The sequence below is a fragment of the Trichechus manatus genome, unplaced genomic scaffold (genome assembly GCF_000243295.1).
Source record: "Trichechus manatus latirostris isolate Lorelei unplaced genomic scaffold, TriManLat1.0 scaffold00016, whole genome shotgun sequence".
Lineage (NCBI taxonomy): Eukaryota > Metazoa > Chordata > Mammalia > Sirenia > Trichechidae > Trichechus > Trichechus manatus.
Window position 1 is genome coordinate 4,046,073 of NW_004443952.1, and position 25,151 is coordinate 4,071,223.

At 46.7% G+C, this 25,151-nt stretch overlaps 1 protein-coding gene across 2 annotated transcripts in view; it reads left to right on the top strand.

Annotated features, from left to right (window-relative positions):
- Positions 1-1,017: 1,017 nt before the first annotated feature.
- ASTN2 (astrotactin 2) overlaps positions 1,018-25,151 on the top strand; it is a 1,034,049-nt gene continuing 1,009,915 nt past the window's right edge. For both annotated transcript variants that reach the window (XM_004372122.1, XM_004372123.2), the window contains exon 1: positions 1,018-1,456. In XM_004372122.1, the coding sequence (XP_004372179.1) occupies positions 1,018-1,456 (439 nt within the window). The remainder of the gene's footprint in view (positions 1,457-25,151) is intronic.

The following is a 25,151-nucleotide window of genomic DNA, read 5'->3' on the forward strand; positions in this document are numbered from 1 at the left end:
GAATGGGGCAGAGGACATGGGACGTGGGGGCCCGCGGAAGGGAGGCACAGACAGGGTAATAGGACTCTACCTCGCACCCTTTTTAGGAATTTCACACTGAGAGCCCAGCAGCCAAGTAGAGCAGATCCAAGCTGGGAGCAGGGATCCAAGACAGGAGCGCATAAGCGGGCTGGCTTGCAGGACTGTAGCTATGGGGCTAAAGAGCATGGTGGTGGTGCGGGGGTGGGGGGTGGGGAGAGGGGGACGGCGGGGGTACAGGGTTGAGTTGGGTACCCCTCTGTCGATTAGCAGTTGGTGCAACGGAGGCCTGGATCTAGGGAAGAGGTGGGGTCCTGACTGCAGGAAAATGAATGCTTGAGTTGTGGCCAAGTGGTTGGGGAGGGGGCTCTGAAGCCACAGGAGTTATTTCAGGGACTAAAAAGGGTAAGTGATCAAAGACAGGACTCGTTCTTGGGCCTGAGGGGAGACAAAGTTAAGTCTTGGCCTTCAGGGGCGCCCCCTACTACCAAGAAGGCGTGGTCTCAAGCAAGGCAGGGCTAAGGCGTGCCCCCAGGTGCAGCCTCAGGGCTGAACCAGGAGTAGGGTAAAGCCTGGCAAGGTGACAGCGCCCCGGGGTAGGGGGAGACACGAGGGGTCTTCAAGTCTTAGGAATTTGGGGAAGGATGGTGTGACTAAAGAACGTTCGGGGCGACACTGGGGGATCCTGGGAAAGCGGAGGGGGCGCCTGGGATTCGCACGAGGCCGGGCGGAGCCTCCAGAACGTACAGGGTCTGTGAGGGGAAGCCGGCGAAGGGAGACCGGCGGCGGGGCCCGGGAGGCGGTGCGGGGGGGGCGGTCCAGGGCCGATCTGGAGGCGGAGCCCGGAGCTGGGGGCTGCTCGCTAGCGGCTGTCTCTGCTCCTTAGCTCCAGCGTCCTGGTTCGCTTCGGCGTCTGCCGTCGCCGCCGCCGCTGCCTCCTCTCCCTCCTCCTTTGCCGCCGCCGCCGCCGCCTCCCGCAGCACCGCAGCCCCTCCCGCCATGGCCGCCGCCGGCGCCCGGCGCAGCCCCGGCCCCAGCTCGGGGCTCCGGGGGCGGACGAGGCTTGGCTTCCACCCGGCGCCGCCGCCGCCGCTTCTGCTGCTGTTTCTGCTCCTGCTACTGCCGCCGCCGCTGTTGGCCGGCGCCACTGCCGCCGCCTCGCGGGAGCCGGATAGCCCATGCCGACTCAAGACCGTCACGGTGTCCACGCTGCCCGCCCTGCAGGAGAGCGACATCGGCTGGAGTGGCGCCCGCGCCGGCGCCGGGACTGGGGCCGGAGCAGCTGCTGCCGCCGCTGCCGCCGCCTCCCCGGGCTCCGCGGGCTCCGCCGGCACTGCCGCCGAGTCGCGTCTCCTGCTCTTTGTGCGTAACGAGCTGCCGGGGCGCATCGCGGTGCAGGACGATCTAGACAACACGGAGCTGCCCTTCTTCACCCTAGGTAAGGCTGGGCACCGGCACACGCAGGGTTCCAAGGAACCGTGCGCCCCTAAGTGAGGCTGGGCGGGTGGGGGCCCCTTGGGGGTCCCGGCCCCCGCTGCCCTGAGCGGGGTTGGGAGAGGGCAGCTGAGGGGCTCGGAGGGCACACAGGTGGTTGGAGAGGAGTGTGGGGCAGGAGGTCCCGAAGAGCGCACGGCGGGAGCCGGGGAGCGTGCCACCTCTCCCGCAGTGGAGAGCTATCAGTCTACGACTCTCGATCTCCGTCGACTCTGAGCTCTGCCTGGATCCATCCCGCACGTCGGGACCCCGGGATTGCTGGAATGTGTTCGGGCCAGGGACTGGGAGCTGTCTACCGCTCCGGAGCAAGGTCTTGGTCCAACCGCCCATTGCTTCTCCGGGCATAGTCACTCGCCCCTGGCGGTTACCGCCCCCTCGATCCCTCCTCTGAGTTGTTGGTCTGCCCTTAAACGGACTGATTATTTCAAGAATCCCAGCGAAGTAGTTCCAGGTAGAATCAACCAGTTGGCGAAAGCTTTATTTTTCCTTGGGCTGCGTGACCTTGGGCAAATCGCTTCTAGTCTTTGGGCCTCAGTTTTGGCCATCTGTGAAATGGGGCTATGGAAGATTGAGTAATTTCTGAGGACTGGGATTGTGAGCCCAAGTCTCCACTTTTAGATTTTCCCTCTTTCCTCGTTATCCCCTTTCGATTTGCTACCCGTGTCAGCAGCCAGCAGGTTTGTCCTCTTAGCTCACTCACTGCGCTGATAATGATAACTCAGGAAGAGGAGAGGAAAAGGGTAAGGGTAGGGCGGGGGGCTCAAACGGAAAAGTTAATCAGAAAGTTCGCCAGCAGCTTGCTGCCTGCTGGTTCCCGGCGCGAATCCCGCAGGAGTCGGCCCTTTGGTGGAGCTGTGGGAAGCGCGGCAGATTTCCCACTCCGCTAATTGATAGCTTAATTATCTCGGAGAGCGTTTACAAAAATGTTGTTCCCCCTTAGCTTTCCTGCGCTCGCGGCTCGCTCGCTCTCCCTTCCCATTTTGGGGCGCGGGGCAAGATTGGTTGCCAGAGTCTGGCCAACAACAGCACCGGGAAGGCGCCGGTGGGCTCGCCCGAAAACTCTAGAGTTCTTCTTCTCTGGGTCTCTGCCTTCACGGGATCCGGCTCCGGCATCGCGGGGGAACAGGCCTTGGAGGTCAGCGCCTTCAGGATGCCGGCCTGAACCTCCGAGATTGACTCCTTGCCTGCCAGAGAAACCCCAAAGAGTCGACTAGACTCGTGTCCTGGAAGCCCTAATATTTTAAGTGTATTTTTGTGACTACTACTCTCCACCCCCCTTCAGGCTGACAGCCTGTCGGGATCTGAGCGAGTGCCGGGGCCTCTCGCAGTCTGAGTTTGAGCCTCCAGGTTTCTGGCCCCTAGGCTCTCCCCAGCTGGCTGTAACCTGAGCGTGCTGGGCTTTCTGGGAGGGCGAGGCGGGAGAGCGCCTTGCAGGCTCCCTGGGGACTTCCCGCGGCTGCGCATCTGGCTTATAAACGCACACACAAATACACACACAAGCATAGACTCAAGCATATATACACGCACACACACTCAAGCTAACGCGTGCGCGCGCACACAGACACACAGACACACAGACACACACACACCCCAACACGCCCACGACCCTTCCCACGTGCGCCTGTGGGCTACCGCTTTCCAAAGAAGGGGATAAGAGTGGAGGTGGGGTTCCTTCGGGAGCAGAGCTAACCTCGGGCTCAAGACTTGCCCCTGCTGCCTTCCCGCGGGAAAGGTTCCCTTCCGAAACCCAGAGGGGGTCCTTTCGCCAACTCTTCCAATCCCACCCGTCTTCCTCTACCCTCACGGTTTCTTTATTCCAGGACACGCTTAGAGGTCTGGGGTTGGAGTCCCCCTAAATGGCCATTAAAATGACGAGGAAGGGCTCCTTGGGTGTGGGGTGACTTGGAAGCGAGTACCCCAGAGCATTTCACTTCCTCCAGGATGTGGCGGACTCGGTCACCCCTGGAATTCAGGAAGCTGTCACTGCATGCCTTTTTAAACTTTGGCTTTCTGGAGGGAATAGGTTCCTGAGCCCTGGGCAATTCGAGCGAGGAGCTGAATGAGGAGCTAGAAGTCTTGAATTCCCCAGGACCCTTTCATTAGCTTGAGAGTCTCTTCGCGACCTCCACTTGGAGCCTTCCGCGTTCTGTGACGTTCGGTCGGTCGGTGAGTCGGGCGACTAGGGTCGGCCTGCTTAGGAGTGATGGGGTGCTGTCCTCCTTGGCAGCACTGAACCCTTTGGGTTCCCACCTCTTCCTTCAACCCCCAAAGCCCTGAACTGGCAGCCCAAAGTACTCCCGCGGGGGATTTGGCTAGCGAGGTAGTCACCAGATGGCCGTGTATAGCAGGAGCTGTGTAGAGAGACGTGGGCTTTTTATTTGTGTTGGTCTTCGACTGTTTGCATGTAAACATGGAGTGCACAATGAGCTCTGGGAGGGCTAGGCTGGCTGGAAATGAGGGTGGGGGGTGCAGCGATGAACTGTTTATGGCCATGTCTTTCCCAGGGTTCCAAGGCAGCCCCATCCCATCCCCAGACCTAAACATGCTCTCCTAGAGTTGTCTCCAGCAGGGTGGGTGAGTCTTTCAAGCTTAGCTTGTCATTTCAAGGGATTTGGAGATGTCCGGTAATAGAGCTGGTCATGCAGAGTCATTAAAGGCCAACTTTGCCCGTGGTGGGGGTGTGTGGAGCCACAGCTAGGGGGTGATGGTGTCTGCCAAAACCCTGCGGCCACGCTCTGCATATGGGCCCAGAGGTGGTGGTGGCGGCAAAATGTTCCCTAGCATTAAACGGAGCAAAGGAAGTATTAAAAGGTAGAATTCCTATTTTATTCTAAGCCCTATTGGGGGACTGCAAGGCAGTTTTGCACGTGCCTACCATCCCTATCCACCAAAGTCACCTTCATACCTGGCCCTGCCTCCCTCCCTTCTGCCTTTCTTGTTTGAGTTATCTGTTCTGCTGTTGTTAATGCCAACTGAAAAGATTTTTTTTCACGTCTCTCTCTCTAATATTTTTCCTCTCCCTGTCATGTTGCAACTTTCTTCATATAGATGGAAGTTTCCCCCAGAGGTGAAAGATCCCCCAAGTTTCTGTGTCTGGGCCTCTTTAGAGTCTGTAAGTCAGTGACATTGACACAGTGAATTTCCACGAAAGTGATAAAGGAATAGCAAATAGTTATTGCATTTTTAATGTGATGCTAAGAGCTTTACTCTTGCCTTTTATTTTTCAATGTTTATAAAATATATAGGGTGGGCACTCCTGTTATTCCCACTGTACAGATTAGAAAGCATTCTAAGAGAGGTCAAGTACCTAGTCCAAGGTCACACTGTGAGTAAATGGCAGAGCCTGAATTGGAATCCCAGTCTTCCAGACACCCACATTCTTGGTAGTTGCTAAACTGGCCTTGTGAGTCAAATAGACATTGAGGGACTGGTTACATACATGTGTGGCATGGTACTTGGCCCTGTGGGCAGACACAACAATCATCAACAGGCAAGAACCTTCCTCCAAACAAACTTTAGCTACATTGGTGAGCGGAAGTATGAAAGTTTGAGATTGAGGCATGAGCTAAATGAGCTCCGATGACCCTGCCAGCTCCAAGTTCCATGTCTCATGGAATGTCAAAGGGCACTGTATTTAATGATGCTCTAACACCAGGGAGAGAAGACATCTCTATAGACTTCACAAGGATGGGAAGACTTCCTGGACAGGACAGAAGTGAGCTAGGCCTTGAAGGATAGGGTGATTTTTAACCGACAAAGAGAAGGGAAGTTGAATGCTGAAATACAGCTTGGGAACTTATTGTTGGTAAGCATCTGGAAATCTCAGTTCTAGTACACTGTGACCTTGAACGAGTCATTTATCCCCTAGAGCTTCAGTTCCTTGCACTGTAATATGAGTGGGTAGATGAGCCCTAAAATAATCTTTTGGTATAAAGATTCTATGAACTTGCAGTGCCCTGGCTCACTCCGTGACTCTGACTAGCTTCTTTTGCTTCTCCCTGTCTATTTCCCTTGCCTGTAGCATGGGGGTGTTGGGAAGGACTGATTGAAAAGAAAGAATTTGAACGGAAGCAAAGGGTTTGCGAGCACAGGGTTTCTGAGGTGAACCTGCATGTCACTCAGTCTTCACCTACCCCCAGGCAGCCCCAGAGTCAGCTTGTGGATTTAGCTTTCATGCTCACAGATAGGGAAATGTCATCCGTTTCTCCCTGTGCTTGATAGTAGCCAGGCCTAACTGTTTACCACCAGCCTTGATTCAGCAAAAGAGGGAAAAAAAGAGATAAAATTGAGTGAGCACTCATTGTCTTAAAATTTCTTAGTAAATTGCTTTGTCATGTAAATCAGGCAGTTAAGGAGTGTGCTCTCTGTGGGAGGGAAATATGAAGAAGGAAAAGCCATCTAGAAGGAGCCCTGGTGGTGCAGTGGTTAAGCACTTGGCTGTTAACCGAAAGATTGGTTCAAACCCACCAGACGCTCCATGGGAGAAAGATGTGGCAGTCTGCTTTGCTAAAGATTTACAGCCTTAGAAACCCTATGGGACAGTTTTACTCTGTCCTATAGGGTTGCTATGAGTCAGAATTGACAGCAGTTTTTTTTTGTTGTTAATGTGTCTTTAAATACACCCACCAGTGTAGGTCTGGCAGTGACCTGAAGGTCAGTCTGAAAAGGATGCTCTCTGCAGGAAGCTGATTGGTTGGGTGGAAGAGAAAGACACAGTCTGAAATGCCAACTTGGTGGGTTCAACACCAAACCAAAAAACCAAATTCATTGCCGTCGAGTTGATCCTGTCTCATAGTGACCCTATAGAACAGAGTAGAACTGCCCCATAGGGTTCCCAAGGCTGTAATCTTTACAGAAGCTGACTGCCACATCTTTCTCCTGCGGTGTGGCTGGTTGGTTCCAACTGCTGACCTTTTTCAGTTAGCAGGCAAGCAGTAAACCACTGTGCCACCAGGGCTTCTCGAGTTCAACACCAAACCAAAAAAACCTATTGCCATCGAGTCAGTTTTGACTCTTAGTGACCCTATAGAACAGAGTAAAACTGCTGCATAGGGTTTCCAAGGAGCGGGTGGTAAATTTGAACTGCTGATCATCTGGTTAGCAGTCAAGCACTTTAAACCACTGTGCCACCAGGGCTCCTGGGTTCAACACGGGGTCCTTCAAATACAAATAAAAATGGATACCCAAAGAGGAAAACTGTTGGGAGGAGTGAAGGGACAGAGACCAGGTCAGAAGGGTTGCTGAAGCCAGGGAGTTTAGCCTAGGAAGAATAGTCTATGAAAAGCTGCAAGAAGTTCCTTCAAATGTCAAAACTGAATAAGGAACATACTTTTTTTCTGTCTGGCTCTAGGGAGTGTTCAAAGGGTGCAAACACTAAGGAGAGGGAGCTCAGCCCCACTCCAGGGTATGTCCCCATGGAGCTGTCTAACAACCGAATGTGCTGACCCCTGATGGTGCTAAGATCCTCATCAGAGGAGGCATTTAAGCAGAGACTAGAAAACTATTTGGCAGGCATTTGGAGAAAGGATGCAAACACTGAGAGGTATTTGGACCATATGGCTTTTGTGGTTTCTGGTTTGATTCTGAGGTTTGATGCCCATTATTTGGAGGAAGGAAACATGGTCATGGATAGCTGTAAGCTTTGTCTTCTGTAGGGATTTCACAGCACAGAATGTTCATTAGTTCAATTCCAGTGTTCTTTCCTGTATGTATGAGAGAGAGATACCAGGATGGACAAAAGGGAAAATTTGATGTCTTAAAACAAAGCTAGGTTTAACAAATGTGTTGTTTCCTCATTTGGAATACCACGGTTCTTATCGCTAAATGAGGCATTTGGATAACACTCAACCTTCAAGGCCCCATCCTGCTGTGTTGGTCCATGTTTCTGGAACATTATAAATAAGGGTCCCAGGCTCTGGCTGTTCAGTGGTCTTTGATCTGAGACTTCTTCCCCTTCCCACTCACTTCCTACACTCTACCTCCCTCCCCGCCACCCCACTTACCAACTCAGATCTGGTGAAACCTACTTAATGCTCACTCAGAGTAGAGAGAAGTGTATTGTCTGCCCTCAGAAAGCACTCTGTTGTTGAGAGAGTAATGGGGTAGGAAGAGCGGATTCCTTTCTGCTGTGAGAGAGGCTTAATTTTGGTCAAAGCCAACCAGAGCTGCTGTTTATGGGGATCAGTGAGGTCAGCTGAGACAGCATGGCTCTGCAAGCTTTGGTGTGACCCAGAGCTTGCTCATTTTCCTGAACTGGGCCCTCAGGTCACAAGATCATTCCACAATTTTAATTTACAATGAGTTCGGCTTCTCACCGCCTTCCTTTGTTGTAAACTAGGCCGTGCTGCCTTAGAATTTGTGCTAGGAGGAGAGAAGGATGGAATCTGACAGTGAACTTTGGGTGAAGTCATAAAGTCATGAAGTCATCTGCTTTGATGGGCTCAGAGCATAACAGACTTTTGTAGCTCATTGAATCTGCCCCCTCCATATTGTATGGTAACACTGAGGTCCAGACAAGGGTGAAACCTACCCAAGGCCACACAGTTTAGACTTCAACCTAGTCATCTTGAATCCCACATCATCCCTCTTCCCATCCAGCACTGGACCTCTGATACAATGCACTGGGTTTAAACACATTTCAGTGTTTGCAACTTGGTTGAATATCATAAAGTACACCATGCTCTACTCCTTCCTCTGCAAAAGAAAAAAAAAAAAAAAACTAAGGAGAAAAATCTCCCTGGGGTAATTGAATTTGTTCTCTTGCCTGAGTATCCAACTGGCTGGCTCCAGTCTCTCCTGCAAACTTGGGCTGATGGAGTTTGTTCTTGGGAAGGAAGAAGCCTCATTGCCTTTCCTCTAGCTGCTTTTAGGGGTGGGCAGAAGAATCCTGCTCTTTTCCAGGGAAGGAATGAGAGTGTGATTTAACCTTGGGGTACAGCAGCATTAGGGAGATTCTTCCTTTACAGACCTGATACTTTTCCCAAGTTCTCATACTGACCAGCTAGTGGCAACAGAAGATAAACTATAGCAAGAGAGAGCTGGTTTCTCCCTTCCTTCCAGCAGAGCTTGCAGCTTCTCTGCCTGGGAAGGAGGCAGGCGGCAGTGCTTGGCAGGGCTTGCTCTATTCTCCATCGCTAGCCCTCTCCTCTTACTGACTTTTCTTTGCTGCCTGTAGTTCTTTTGGACAACAGCCCCAGTGAAGACCTCTCTTTTGATTGAGGTTGAGGGGAGTGATGATTGTATACAATATAAGATTCAGGATTAGAATATTTTTAGCTTACTTACTGGCACACTAGAACATGCCAGCAGCCCAGTCTATAAGTCAAAAATTGACAAGGGTGTTGCATGTTATAAACTGCTAGGGTAACCAAGGAGCCCTCTTAACACAGTTATTAAAGCGCTAGGCTGCTAACCCAGAGGCTGGTGGTTTGAACCCACCAGCTGCACTGTGGGAGAAAGATATGGCAGTTTGCTTCTGTAAAGATTTACAGCCTTGAAAACCCAGTGGGGCTGTTCTTCTGTGTCCCACAGAGTTTCTATGAGTTGATGCAACTGCAATGGGGAGATGATGTGTGCAAAGCCCCTATCACAGCATCTGACGCAGTTTGTGCTCCTGCCTGTTAGCCACCTGGAATCCTTTATTTGGAAAGAGTTGGAAGTAGGAGTAAAAAATGAGTGTGAATTCCCTTCTCCTTCTCCCTCTTTCCACTCCTGCATGCTATGCTCATCCCTGCCACCCTCCCCTCCCCCCCCCCGGCAAGGCTCAAAAGGATGAAATTGACCATTGATCTCTGCTAGTTCTCCAGGAGCTGGGGGAAGGGGGGAATTCCCGGGTTATCTGAGGACAGTTGGGACAGAGAAGCTCTTAGACTGAGTCTAAGGCAGGTGGGTGTTGGGGGAGGCAGGCGGGACCTAATTCTCTCCCTTCTGGTGGTGGCTGGCTGACAAAGCCTTAACTCTCAGGCACCCAGGGAAGTCACAAGTGGCTTTGCAAGCAGCTGAAAAGGGAAGGAACATTTCCATTAGCAGAATCAGCAGTAAAGAGATTTCCAGTCACAGTAATCACTGCATTTGGGGGAATCATTTCAGTGGTGGCTGTGGGCGGAGGAGGGAAGGGGGTGGGGTGGCATAGAAAGGCATGGGAGACGTCTGGTCTACTTGCACCAAGCTGACAGGCAGCTCCAAGGAGAACCAGGTGCCAGATGCTGCAGCGTGACTGTTCAGGAATAGGGCTGGACCTCTAGTTCCCTCCAACTGGACGGAGCCACATTCTAAATGGTCCCCATCGGAGGCTGCATGCTCTACACTCTACACTGCCTCTGCTCTGATTACCTGGATTATTCTTGTGCAAGACTTTCAGAGCCAGCAGCAACTTCCTAGGTTCCTGGGATTTGTAGGTGAAAGAGCTCCCAGAGTATTTAGCCCAGTCTTTCCTAAAGTTAGCTACTCATCAGAATCACCTTAGAGCCCAGGTTCTCACTCCCAGACCTGCTGAGGCACCCAGGAGAGGCCTGGGAATTTGTACTTTTAAACAAGTGCACCTGCTCCTTGGTATGTCCCTGGAGAACCTCAGTGAAGTGGCCCCTCCGTACCTCTTCAGCGTTGCTTCCCAACGTTCCTTCTCTCACTTGAGGCTCCAGCCTGTGGATGACTTGCAGATATCTGAGAGCACCTTGCACGTTCCCATCCTGGGGACAGGAGTGCTGTTCTCTTTGCTTGGAATGCTTTCCCTCTGTGCCTGGTTCACCTGGCCAACTGCTTGACTTAGCTCAGGTATTACCTCCTCTAAGAACCCTTACCTTTCTCCTCGCCCCAGGCTTAGTTAGATTTCTTTTTCCCCCCTGCATGCCCATGCTCTGCTGGTAGGGTTAGCCAGGTTTAGCAAATAAAAACAAAGAATGCCTAGTCGAACTTGAATTTCAGATAAGCGATGAATACTTGCTTAGTATAAGTATGCCCCATGCAATATTTGGGACAAACTTATGCTAAAATTATTCGTTGCTTATCTGAAATCCATATTTTACTGGGCAAACAATTTTACAGCGGCCCTGTACTTCTCTCTATCCTGGCAGAGATCACATTACTAAATGTGGAATTTCCCTAAACCTGCTCCACTCATATTTCCCCCATCTCAGGAAGTCCAGCTATCACTTAACCAGTTACTCAAGACAAGAAGTCATCCTTGGTACTTCCTTTCCCTTGCCTCTCACATCCTTTCTGTCAGCAAACCCTGTTGGTTTTACTTCTAAAATGACTTTCAAAATTATTCACTCCTCACCTCAGTCTGAGCCAGCATCCTTTCTCACTTAGCCTACTGACCAGCCACCTAACTGGTCATCTGGGTGCCTGTATGTCCCCCCATCCATCCTCTACCCCATTGGTCCCATAGGCCACATCTGGCCTGTGCCTGTTTTTGTACAGCCAATAAACTAAGAATTTTTTTACATTTTTAAATAGTTGAAAAAAAATCAAAAGAATAATAATATTTTATGACATTAAATTTATATGAAATTCAGAGTTCATCTTCCATAAATAAAGTCTTATTGGAATACAGAAACATTCATTTGCATATTGTCCATGGCTGCATTCGAAGACTTGAGTAGTTGTGGCAGAGAGGATCTGGCCTGCAAAGCTGAAAACATTTACTATCTGGCCCATTTCAGAAAGTTTGCCAACCTCTGCTCTATACAGTAGCCAGAGTGATCTTTTCCAAAAGGCAGATTAGATTTTGCCACTCTCATGTTTAAAGTTGTCAATTGATTCTCATTGCTTTTAGGATAAAATTCTAATCCCTTTTCAGGCTCTACAAAATCTTAAATAATCTGCCTTTCACTCCAACTTTATCTTCTACTGCTTTTCCCCTTGCTTACTCTGCCACGCGAGGTTTCTTTTCTTCTCTGTCTCTCTTTTTCTTGTTTAAGTACTCCAAGGTCATTGCTTTCTGAAGGACTTTGCACTTTACACTTTCTGTTCCTCCCTGCCTACAGTGCCTTTCCTGTAGTCCTTTGCATGGCCAGTCCCTTCTAATCTTTTAAATCACAGCTCAGATATCACCTTGTCGGTAAGTTTCCCCTGACCCAAGTAGTACATTTGCATCCTGCCACCTCCTATAGCTTTCTATCCCATTGTTTGTAGAATCTTTGTAAGCATTTATCTGAAAGCTCCTTGAAGGTAGGGACTGTGTTTTGTTCATCTTTTTGCTCCCTGAACTGTACATAGTGCGGGGCACAGCACATAGTAGGTGAATCCTGACAAAATGAATGAAATGAATGAAGCATGGGCAGGAGTATGAATATATCCAGCTCATTGGATTGTTACATTGTTTATTAGGAGATCCTTATACAGATTTCAAAAGTTTATGAAGTTTTTAAAGTTTGTAAAGCATCTGGAGCTGTGTTTTGCACTTAGTAACATCTACCCTATTGTTGTTATTGTCATTAATTGCTGTTGAGTTGGCCTCTGACTCATAGCAACACCATGCACAATAGGATCAGACCTTTGTGATCCATAGGATTTCCATTGGCTGATTTTTTGGGAGTAGATCACCAGGTTTTTCTACCTAGTTTTAGTTTAGTCTGGAAGCTTTGCTGAAACCTGTTCAGCATTATAGTAGCATGCAAGCCTGCACTGACAGATGGGTGTTGGCTCCACTTGGGGTGCATTGGCCAGGAATGGAACCTGGGTCTCCCACATGGAAGGCAAGAATTCTACCACAGAGCCACAACTGCCTTCTAAAGCCAAACCAGTTGCCATCAAGTCATTTCTGACTCATTGTGCCTGCATGTGTGTCGGAGTAGAACTGTACTCCATAGGGTTTTCAATGACTGATTTTTCAGAAGGAGATCACCAAACCTTTTTTCAGAGACACCTCTGGGTGAACTCTAGCCTCTAACCTTTTGGTTAGCAGCTGAGTGCGTTAACCATTTGTACCACCCAGGGACTCCAAAAGCACATAGGTGTATGTTAAGTAAAAATAAATAGGGCTGTACCTTAACCACTTGTACCAGCAAGCATCTCCACCTCTACCTTTTTTGTAGTAAGAAGGAAGGAGAGAGTTTAGGACAATTCAAAGGAAGACCTGTGAGTAAAGACCTCATGGAACGCAGTGGGGGGGGGCTAATGTGGTGGAAAGGACTAGGACCTAAGAGTCCTGGCTTTTGGTTCCGGTATGCCAGTCCCTTCTTCTTCTTCTTTTTTCCTTTCTCCCATCTCTAATGTGATGATGCTAAGCCAAGTGACCTGTGAGGCTCCTCCTGACCCCCTAGCTCAGCAGGAGCCCAGGAAGGAGACAAGGGCTCCCTCCCTGAGCTCCTGAGCTGGAAGCTGCAGCTGGATAAAGCCGACTCCCTCCTCTTATTCCTCCCTCTCTGCATCCTTACTAGGACCTCTGGAGATCAAACTCTCAGCCCTGAACCCAGGTGCGACTCTGAGTTTTCGAGCCCAGTCTCACACTAATTTGTTAGGGAACCTTCTTCAATTACTTTCTCTCTATCCTCCCCCAGGGAGGGAGGCTGCAGAAGCTGACTGCCCAAAGTAACCAATTACCTGTCTGCCAATAGCAGGACTCCTACTGTCCCTCCCTCCTTTCTTTTCCTCTCTTCCTTTTTATTCTCCTGGCCTCTCTAAATCACCTCTCCAAACCACAGAGGCTTCTGGGGAATTGTCACCAGTCACCTGCCTCCCTGCTCCCAGCCAGGCAACAGAAGACTCCCCTCCTCCAACAGGGACAGCAGGCTGGAAGTCTAGTGATGAGAAAGGGCAGCTGCAAAGCTTGGAAAACCAAACAGGTTTTCCAAGTCAGCCAAGTACAAAACTCTGCTGGATTTGGAGGCAGACACCTTGGATTCTAGTCCTGGTTCCATCACTCACTAGCTGTGTGGCCCCAAGTAAATGACAGTCTTTGGTTTTTGGTCAGTCCAGTTAAGATTAAGTGAATATTGTCAGAGCTAGCTCTTCTTCAGGAAGCTGGTGGAGACTGAGCAATATAGGATGTTGCATGGGAGAGGAGAAACTTTCCAGTCTTTTTCACTGCTGGAACCCAGGTGCTGAAAGCTGTACACAGTACATAATAAAACCAAACCAAACCAAACCCATTGCCATCAAGTCAGTTCTGACCCATAGCAACCCTGTAGGACAGAGCAGAACTGCCCTATAGGGCTTCCAAGGAGCAGCTGGTGGATTTGAACTCCCAATCTTTCGGTTAACAGCCAAGAATAGGTACTCAGGAAATATTTGTTGAATATTAAAGGAAGGAAGGAAGGGAGGGAGGGAGAATGGAAGGAGGGAAGGAAGGAAGAGAGGGAAAATATGTGGTGTTCATACTGTTACTCTGTTGTTAGGTATCCATGACAGACATTGCTAATCAATCACTTCATCACAGCCTCTGATTCCTTCTCAATGCAATGCTCTCATCAGTCACTACCAATCAATTGGGCTTGGCATGGGAGATGAATTCTATTCACAGTCACTAGACTAAACTACTTCACCTGAAACACCTTGCCCTCCTTGCTTAGATTCCTCTGTAGCAGACTCTGTGCTGTGTCCCTGGGGGCACAGATGTGCAAGGAGGTCAGAATCTATTGGGATAATAGCATTTGCACTGGTGGATTTATAAAACTCCTTTATGTGGGTATTTTTAGTATCTCCATATTACAGATGAAGAAATGGCCATTCAGAGAGTTCAAGTCCATTGCACAAGGTCACATGGTACATGGAATTAGCTATATTTATTTTTTAAGAGGAAACTTTGTATCACAAATAGTAAACAAGAATAACTTGCTGTAAATAGAAGATAGCTTCTAAAAGTAAGTATATAACCATTAAAGTAAAAACAAACCATTCATGTGACACCTAAATTCATCTCACAATTTGGGAAACATTGATCTAGCCCAACCATGGATACAAAGATATTCCTCTGAAATTTAAATTTCACCCACTTAATGTGTGAGATTTTTCCCAAATATATTCATTTGTCAACGTCTTTCCTGCTTCATAAGTGCTACCCATCTCTTATTATCCAGCTTGAATATACCTTCACTGCCTCTAAGATGACTTCCCTGACTTCCGCAAGAAGGATCATCCCCTAAACACTTTGTATATTCAGCACAGTCAGTGTTTTCATGGAAATATTTTGATCGTTTAATTGTCTCTTACCAGTCTGTAAGCTTTCTAAGTTAAATATCATGTCTTTTTAATATCTGTTACTCCAGCAGCTAGTGTATGCATGTTTATTGAATTTTTAATCTTAATTTTTTTTTATTTTAACAAAAGAAATACAAGCTTGTTGTAACAAATTCAAATAATACAGACATAAGAGAAAAAGTGAAAAATCTCTTCTCCACTCAGTCTCATTCCCCAGAGGTGATCATGATGAGCAGTTTGCTGGTAACCACGGGGAATGAATATATGCACCAACAGCCACCTTTGCTGAGGCACCAGAAGGGAAGTGATTTGTCCAAGGTCACTTGGCAAGTTTCTTACGGGCAGCTCAGGGATATAAATGAAATAGTCTTCCTATTAGGGCATTGGTTTTTCAAACTGGACTTTATGAGAGATCAGGGGACTGCGAATTGCTCTGGGCTTCCGCTATAGAGATGCTCCACTTTTATTTGTTTACAACACTGAGGCTCCAATTGCATTTGAACAAAAGATTCCACAGCTTAAAAAAAAAAAAAAAAAGCTTTATGAGCACTGTACTGTGTCTACCCCGCAGCACCATCCTGTATGCCCCATGTATCGGAAAGAAGATGGTTAATGTTTCTGCCGTAATATTTTATGGAGGTAGCGTGGTTGGAGAAAGCTCACTGGCCATCTTATGGTTGATACTTAGTCAGATTGAGAAAGCTGCTGCGCACATGGTGCCTAGAATCCACCTCCAGACTTCCTCCAGGCCTCATGGAGTTTTCTTCCTTACTGTCCCTTACTTTATTTCTGTAAATATATATATACACGCACACATACATACATATATAAAACAGTTTCTGTTGTGTCGCTTCTGACTCATGGCGACCCCACGGGTGTCAGGGTAGAACTGTACTCCATGCGGTTTTCAATGGCTGATTGTTCAGAAGTAGATCACTGGGCCTTTCTTCTGAGGCACCTCTGGGTGGCCTTGAACTGCCAACTTTTTGTTTAACAGCTGATTGTGTTAACCATTTTCATCATCCAGCATTTATGTGTGTAGGTATATGTGTGTGTGTATATGTATGTGTATACACACACATTAAACACATACACATATATGTACACACATATACATATATACATGCATACAGATATGTACATTAGAGAGAGAGAAAGAGAGAAGATGATAATGACTCTTAGGGCTAGAGAACTAAAGGAAGAAACTGAACCCACGAAGGGAGGAACAATTATCAAAAAGGAGTCAAGGGCGGGTGTCTCTTTCTGGCTCAGTGTTTGACGTGATTTATAAAGCAGTTCTTCTCTTCTCCTTCCTGAAACTTCTCACTTGTTTGGGAAGATGGACTGATGTTCAGGGGAGGGCTGCCTGGCTTTAGCTTGAGTTCCTTACCCTTGAAACCCTAGTTTCTGAAGCCATTTGGAATGGCAGTTGGTTAGTTAATAGAAAAAGTCTATTAAAGCAGGGAATCATAAAAAATAATAGATGCACCTTAAACATTACATTTTAACTTAAAACATATAAATGTATATATGTTTGCCAGTCGTTTGATGTATGCCCAAGGCCCCATTTTTGAGTCTAGGTCAGCTGATTGGAGTTCCATGCCATCTTTCTTGTATAAACCACACTCATAGTGCACCAAATATGATTTCCAATGTTGATTTCATTAAAGAGGACTGAGAACCTAAAGATGCTTGCCAAGTAATTTTTCTAGGGTTTTATGATTCCTTTCTAAATTTTTATAGTGTCACACCTGACCCAACTCTACAGCAATATTTAAGTGACTTCCTTTGTTTTTACAGTTAAATCAACTTAGTTGTCATAGAAACTGCTTTCTTTTGGCACTCATAAAAGTTTAATTTGCATAATATTTCATTAAATTTTATAATTATAAGAAATACAACTGGCATAAACAGGTTTGGAAGCCACACTGACACTCTGCAAAAATACAGCTTAACTTGTGGTGAAATACTAAGACCTTACTAGCTATGAGCATTACTGTAAGCTGCAGGACGTTTTACAGACATAATGTAAAGCATGGTTAATCTGGCAGCCTGTGAAGGGGAGACCAGCTAAAAGCTTTTATGTATGCTTGTTTTCAGGTTGGCAGAGGCATTAAATCATAGAACATTTAGTGATTGAGACTTTAGATATGATCTTACCCCAAAGTCTGATTTGAAGAGGAGGAAACTGAATCCCAGAGATGAGTTAGGGGCTGACTATAGAGTTTGAATTCAAGTCACTGGACTCCAGGAGTACGTGTCCCCTCCTAGACTCCACAGCAATTGCTGCTGATACCCTTTTGCTTTTGAGTAGTCCTCTAAGGTAGGCACACTATTATGGACTGAATTGTGTGCCCAAAGAGATATGTTGAAGTCCTAACTCCCTGTACCTGTGAATGTGACACTGTTTGAAAATAGTCTTTGAGGATGTTATCAGTTAAATTAACATGAGGTCTATCTTAGTTATCTAATGCTGCTATAACAGAAATACCACAAGTGGATAGCTTTAACAAACAGAAATTTATTTTCTCACAGTCTAGGAGGCTAGAAGTCCGAATTCATGGCGCCAGCTCCCTGTAAAGGCTTTATCTCTCTGTTGATTCCGGGGGAAGGTCCTTGTCATTGATCTTACCCTGGTCTAGGAGCTTTTCAGCACAGGAAACCCTGGTCCAAGGATGCGCTCCACTCCCAGTGCTTCTTTCTTGGTCGTATGAGGTCCCTTCCTCTCTGCTCAATTTTCTCTTTTATATCTCAAAGAGATTGACTCAAGATACAACCTAATCCTGCAGATTGAGTCCTGCCTCATTAACATAACTGCCTCTAATCCTGCCTCATTAACATCCTAGAGGTTAGGGTTTACAACATAAAGGATAATCACATGGGATCACAAAATGTTGGACAGCCACACAATACTGGGAATCATGGCCTAGCCAAGTTGACACACGTTTTGTTGTTGTTGTTGTTAGGTGCCCTCAAGTAGGTTCAGACTCATAGCAACCCTATGCAGCACAGAACGAAACACTGCCAGGTCCTGTGCCATGCTCACAATCCTTGTTATGCTTGAGCCCATTGTTGCAGCCACTGTGTCATTCCATCTCGTTGAGGGTCTTCCTCATTTTCGCTGACCCAGTACTTTACCAAGCGTTATGTCCTTTTCCAGGGACTGATCCCTCCTGACAACATGTCCAAAGTATGTAAGACGTAGTCTCGTCATCCTTCCTTCTAAGGAGCATTCTGGTTATACTTCTTCCAAGACAGATTTGTTCATTCTTTTGGCAGTCCATGGTATATTCAATATTCTTCGCCGACACCACAATTCAAAGGCATCAATTCTTCTTCCGTCTTCCGTATTCAGTGTCTAGTTTTCGCATGCGTATGGTGCGATTGAAAATACCATGGCTTCGGTCAGGCGCACCATAGTCTTCAGGGTGACATCTTTGCTTTTTAACACTTTAAAGAGGTCTTTTGTAGCAGATTTGCCCAACGCAATGTGTCTTTTGATTTCCTGACTGCTGCTTCCAGGAGTGTTGATTGTGGATACAACTAAAATGAAATCCTTGACAACTTCAATATTTTCTCCATTTATCATGATGTTGCTTATTGGTCCAGTTGTGAGGATTTTTGTTTTCTTTATGTTGAGGTGTAACCCATACTGAAGGCTGTGGTCTTTGATCTTCACCAGTAAGTGCTTCAAGTCCTCTTCACTTTCAGCAAGCAAGGTTGTGTCATCTGCATATCGCAGGTTGTTAATGAGTCTTCCTGCAATCCTGATGCCCCTTTCTTCTTCATATAGTCCAGCTTCTTGGATTATTTGCTCAGCATATAGATTGAATAGGTATGGCGAAAGGATGCAACCCTGACACACACCTTTCCTGACTTTAAACCACGCAGTATCCCCTTTTTCTGTCCAAACAACTGCCTCTTGATCTGCGTACAGGTTCCTCATGAGCACAATTAAGAGTTCTGGAATTCCCATTCTTTGCAATGTTATCCATAAATTGTTATGATCCTCACGATCGAATGCCTTTGCATAGTCAATAAAACACAGGTAAACATCTTTCTGGTATTCTCTGCTTTCAGCCAGGATCTATCTGACATCAGCAATGATATCCCTGGTTCCATGTCCTCGTCTGAATCCGGCCTGAATTTCTAGCAGTTTCCTGTCAACATACTGCTGCAGCCACTTTTGAATGCTCTTCCGCAAAATTTTGCTTGCATGTGATATTAATGATATTGATTCGGTAATTTCCACGTTAGACTGCTGGGTCCTTCTTCCTAGTCTGTCCTGTCTTAGTCTGGAAGCTCAGCTGGTACCTGTCTGCCATGCGTGACCCTGCTGGTATCTGAATACCGGTGGCATGGCTTCCAGCATCACAGCAACACGCAAGCCCCTACAGTACGACAAACTGACAGACAAGTGACACATATTTTGGGGAGACACAGTTCAGTCCATAACAAGGTCATACCATAATTAAAAAAAAAAAACAACTGTTGCCATCGAGTTGATTCCAACTCATAGTGAAAATGTAAGACAGAGTAGAACTGCCCCATAGAGTGTCCAAGGAGCAGCTGGTAGATTCAAACTGCTGACCTTTTGGTGAGCAGCCACAGTTTGCCGTAGCTCTTAACCACTGCGTCACCAGGGCTTCATTCCAGTATAAGGTGGGTCCAAATCCAGTATGCCAGTTGCCATGACTCTCACTCATGGCAGTCCCATGTAATTTCACAGTAGAGCTGTGCTCCATAGGGTTTTCAGTGGCTGATTTTTCTGAAGTAGATTGCCAGGTCTTTCTTCCGAGGTGCCTCTGGGTGGACTTGAACCTCCAACATTTCAGTTAGCACCCAAGCACATTAACCGTTTGCACACCCAGGGTCTTTCAATTGGATACGAGCGGTATCCTTTTAGAAGAGGAAACGAGGCTCAGAGACAGAGGAGGATAGCCAAGTGAAGATGCCAAGGAACACCTGGGGCTACCAGAAGCTAAGACAGATAAGAAAGAATCTTCTCCTGGAGACTTCAGAGGGAGCATGGCCCAGCTAACACGTTGATTTGGACGTCTAGTCTCCGGAACTGTGAGGCAATAATTTCTGTTCTTATAAGCCACCAAATTTGTGCTGCTTTTTTACAGCAGAAAAGCGGAAGACCCTTAATGAGTTGGATTGACACAGTGGCTGCAACAATGGGCTCAAACATAACAAGGATTGTGAGCATGGCACAGGACCGGGCAGTGTTTCATTCTATTGTACATAGAGTTCCTATGAGTCAGAACCAGCTCGATGGCACCTAACAACAACAACAACAAAAAACCAGACCTACTGCCATTGAGTCTATTCTGTCTCATAGCGTGCCTATAGGACAGAGTAGGACTACCCCCTAGGATTTCCGAGGCTGTAATCTTAACAGAACCAGACTGCCACATATTTCTCCCAAAGAGCAGCTGGTGAGTTCAAACCACCCACCTTTTGATTAGCAGCCGAGTGCTTTAACACAGTGTGTCACCAGGGATTCTTTTTACTGTGGAAGCCCTAGGAAACTAGTTGTCTTTGTTAGTTGCTATCAAGTCAGTTCTGACTCATGGAGACCCCATGTGTGCAGAGCAGAACTGCTCTGTAAGGTTTTCAACGTTGTGACCTTTTGGAAGCAGATCACCAGGCTTGTGTTCTGAGACACCTGTGAGTGGGTTAGAACTGCCAACCTTTTGGCTAGTAGTCAAGCACTTCACCCGTTTTGCAAACAGTGACACTGAGGTTCAAATAGTGAAGTGACCTGGCACCACATACACAGCAAGTTAAAGCTACAGTTAAATTTCCAAGTCACTCTGATTTTCTGAAAACCATTCCATATATCTCTTTGCTTACCAGTAGGTCTTCAGTATGTATTTGACCACATCACCAATATATTATGACCACATCTTATTGTTCCCGCCTTGTGAGGGAATTAGAGTAGGGGTTCCCCACAAGTCCACTTTATCCTCACAGCACACCCCCTTCCATAAACATACACAGTTTTACAGGGGCTTTCTATAACTCTGCCAATTCTCTGGATAATCCAAATTTAGAATTCTCAGGGCCCCCAGGCGGCATCCAGACCAACCCTCTCATTGTGCAGAGGGAGACCAAGGCCCAGAGAAAGCCAGTTCCTTGATTACAGTCAAGGGACTGAAGCTGCTTAGAAATGCAGACCTCTGAACACCCTGCCCACTGTTCTTTTGCCTCTACTGTATTACCTGCACAGCCCTGGGTTTCCCAGCATGCCCACCTGCTGGGGAGGGTTGGGCAGGTGATGAGTGGGCAGTGTGTGTGAGCTGGCTGCCAAGAGTTCCTGTGCTTTATGAGGTGCAGAGTATAATTCAAAAGCCATTTTTGGGACGTCTCGCCCCATAAAATTTCCTCCAGCAGAAATGGCTGGGAATTTGTTTTGACTTCACTAGCACATGTTTTTTTAAATACCTCTCTCCGTCTCGTTTTCATCCTTTTCCTGCCTCCTTTCTTCTACCCAATTCTCAGGGACCCTGCCCTGGTGGCTTATGAGGTGACACAATGGGATGGACCTGGGGGAAGGGACCTTGCAGTATGAGTTAATGTGCTGGCAAATGGCTGTGAAAAAGCTCACTGGGCTTGATGAGTCTTCCTCTGCGAGGACATTGTCTCAGGAAATTACTTCTGAGATCTACATTCCACAGTTAAAGTTAGACTTTTAGATGTTGTTATGGATTAAATTGTGTCCCCCAAAAATGTGTGTCAACTTGGCTAGGCTGTGATTCCCAGTATTGTGTGATTGTCCACCATTTTGTGATCTGATGTGATTATCCCATGTGTTGTAAATCCTAACCTCTATGATGACAATGAGGCAGGATTAGCAGCAGTTATAAAAGAGAGAATCCTGTAGGGAGGGAAGGGACCCCATACCACCAAGAAAGAAGTACTGGGAACGGAGTGTGTCCTTTGGACCCGGGATCCCTGCACTGAGAAGCTCCTAGACCCAAGGGAAGATTGATGACAAAGACTTATCCCCAGAACCGCCACAGAGAGAAGCATTCCCCTGGAGAGGTGCCCTAAATTCGGACTTCTAGCCTCCTAGACTGTGAGAGAATAAATTTCTGTTTGTTAAAGCCAACAACTTGTGGTATTTCTGTTATAGCAGCACTAGATAACTAAGACAGATGCTACTCTAATTTTGAGAAAAATAAGACCCCCACATAGCCCTGTCTCTTGTAATCCAGTAGCAGCTGCTCCTTCCTCATCCCCTCCCACCCTCCTTCATGTCACATTTTCTCTTCTAGACTCCTGAAACAGTGCTCCAGTTTCTTCTTCCAGTAGACACTTTACATTCTGCCTGAAGAAATGTCACCAAAGCTGTTTTCTCCTTTGCTTAGAAACCTCTATGGCTCCCCACTGCCTATAAAATTAGTAGCAAACTCCCTGGCATTTGAGCCCCCCACCCCCTTCTAGAGACCCAACCCACCTTTATTCTTCTCTCTCACTATCCTCATATTTCCTTCCTCCTGTAATTCAAATGTGAGTTACTTTATTCAAAAAAACTTTTTCTCTGTCTTAGGCCACCTCCCTTATATTAAAATATTTATGTCCAATTCCTACCTCATCCTCTAACTATGTAGTACAATATGGTAACTGCTAGCCACATGTGGCTATTATTTTATTTATGTATTTTTTATTGTGCTTCAGGTGAAAGTTTACAGCTCAAGTTAATTTCTCATACAAAAATTTATATGCGTATTATTATATGACACTAGTTGCAGTCCCTATAATATGTCAGCACACTTCCCCATTCCACGCCAGGTTTCCTGTGTCCCTCCCACCAGCTCCTGTCCCTTGCTGCCTTCTCATCCTGCTTCTGGACAGGAGCTGCCCATTCGGTCTCATATATCTGCTTGAACTAAGAAGCACACTCTTCATGAGTACTATTTTATGTTTTATAATCCAGTCTAACTTTGTCTGAAGAGTGGGCTTCGGGAATGGTTTTAGTTCTGAGTTAACAGAGCATCTGGGGCCATGGCTTCGGGGCCTCTTCCAGTCTCAGTGAGACCATTAAGTCTGGTTTATTTACGTAAATTTGAGTTCTGCTCCACATATTTCTCCTGCTCTGTCAGGGACTCTCTTCTGTGTTCCTTGTCACAGCGATCATTAGTGGTAGCTGGGCACCATCTAGTTCTGGTCTCAGGCTGATGGAGTCTCTGGTTTATGTGGCCCTTTTATCTCTTGGGCTAATGTTTTCTTGGTGTCTTTGGTATTCTTCATTCTCCTTTGCTCTAAGTGAGTTGGGACCAATTGGTGCATCTGAGATGGCTGCTTGCAAGCTTTTAAGACCCCAGATACCACTCACTAAAGTGGGATGCAGAACATTTTCTTAATAAACTTTGTTATGCCAGTTCACCTAATTGTCTCCTGAAATCATGGTCCCGAGCCCCCAGCCCCTGCTACTCTGTCCTTTGAAGTGTTTGGTTATATTCAGGAAACTTCTTAGCTTCTGGTTTAGTCCAGTTGTGCTGACTTCTTCTGTATTGTGTGTTGTCTTTCTCTTCACCTAAGATGATTTAATTAAAATTAACAATTTATTTCCTAATTTGCGCTAAAACCCAAACCAAACTCATTGCTGTTGAGTTGAATCCAACTCATAGCAACCCTCTAGGACAGAGTAGAACTGCTCCAGAGGGTTTCCAAGGCTGTAATCTTTACGGAAGCCGACTTGGGCATCTTTTTCCCTCAGTGCCGCTGATGGGTTTGAACTGCCAATCTTTCGGTTAGCAGCTGATCTCTTAACCACTGTACCACCAGGGCTCCTTAGTGACTACCGTATTGGACAGCAAAGAGACAGAGCATTTCCGTCATTGTAGAAAGTTCTGTTGAACAGTACTGTCTATGAGATCCTTGAGGGGAAGGACTAAGTCTTGTCTTTCTTGCCCCTTGTTGCCTAGTAAAGGACCTGTTATTGAATAGGTGTTCAATCAGTGTTGGTCGAATTGATATTCAGAGCAAGACTGTGTAACCACTAACCCCAAAGAGATCCAATTTTAGGGAGGAAGTTCAAAGCAGTTTATTTTTAAAACACACCAAGGTTTTCTAATAAAAATACTGCTTCATAAACTTTCATTTGCAAAGTCTGGTATATCTTATAGTCCAGGGTGTCTTAGATTAATCCATTAATCACACTTACTGGTAGGAATTCCAGGCCCCTACTGGGCCATTTCTCAGCCATCCCATCCCTTTCCTTTCCTATCTCTTCCCTCCCCACCCTGGAACAGGCCCATCCCAGCAGCTGGGCCTTACAAAGAGAAGCCTCAGGAACTCTCAGTCGCTGGGAGACAAGTGCGAATGGAGCTGTCTGACATGAATGCACAGGTTTGTGCCTTCTTGGTTGTATTATGGAAGATTTCTGAGTATTTCTTCGAGAGAGAACTCTTGAAAACTATCCCCTGTAAGAGATGGGATGAGAATGGAATGCAGCAATCTCTCCTCTTTTCTCTCCCCTCATCCTTGTCTCATTCTTCCCTTTTTTTCCTCAGTTTCCTCTCTTCCCCCTCTGTTTTATTTGGTAGCTTTTCTCTGCTCTCTTTGATCTTGTCTCTTTCCTGTCTGTGTTTGTCAGTGTATTCCTTTCTTAATCTTTACCATTAATCTCTCTTCTTTCTTCCTACCTCCCTGTTTGTGTCTGCCCATCTGTCTGCCTACCTCTTTTTCCTCTCTCTTTCTCTCTCTCTCCCTCCCTGTCTCCCTGTGTCTCTGTCTTCCTTCCCCCAACCCCTACCCTGCCAACGCCAAGTTCTCCTTAGAGTCTCTGAGAATGAACACAGGTAACTCCTGTCTGTTTTTCCTAAGTAGGGAGTCCAGCCTAAGCCTCTTGCTCAACAAAGTGGCCCCATCTGCACCTCAGAGCTGGCTCCCTCTGGTCAGAGCCAGATGTTCCAGTGTGGTATTTGAAGCAAAGAAGAGAAAAGCAGTAAGCCTCTTGGCCTAGTTGGATGGGGCCTTGCAGGGTGCAGACCTGGCCTCCTTCTAGTGTCAAGGCCTCCTCACTCCTATCTGGGCTCCTTCTTTGGCTACCCCTCCTTTCCAATGTGATTCCAAGTGTCCTGAGTAAGCTTAGAGGCTTCAGTGAACACTTAGTCCACCTTGTACAAATTTGACGTTGATTTTTGGTGCGAGGTGGGTTTTGGGGAGCAGCTGGTAGAGAGGGTCTGGGTGTTTTACTCCTGTTTAGCTAAATATCCAAAGCTTTTTTTTTTTAATTTTTTATTATTTTTTTTAATTTTTTATTTTTTTATTTTTAATATTTTATTGTACTTCAGGTGAAGGCTGACAGAACAGACAGTTTCTCATGTAACAGTAACACACATGCTGTTTTATGACATTGGTTAACAAACCCACAACATTTTAACCCTCTAAATTCTCAACTTTTTTTTTTTGTTGTTGTTGAAAATACACATAGCCAAAGATACGCCATTTCAAAAATTTTTTTTACATACACATTTAAGTGACAT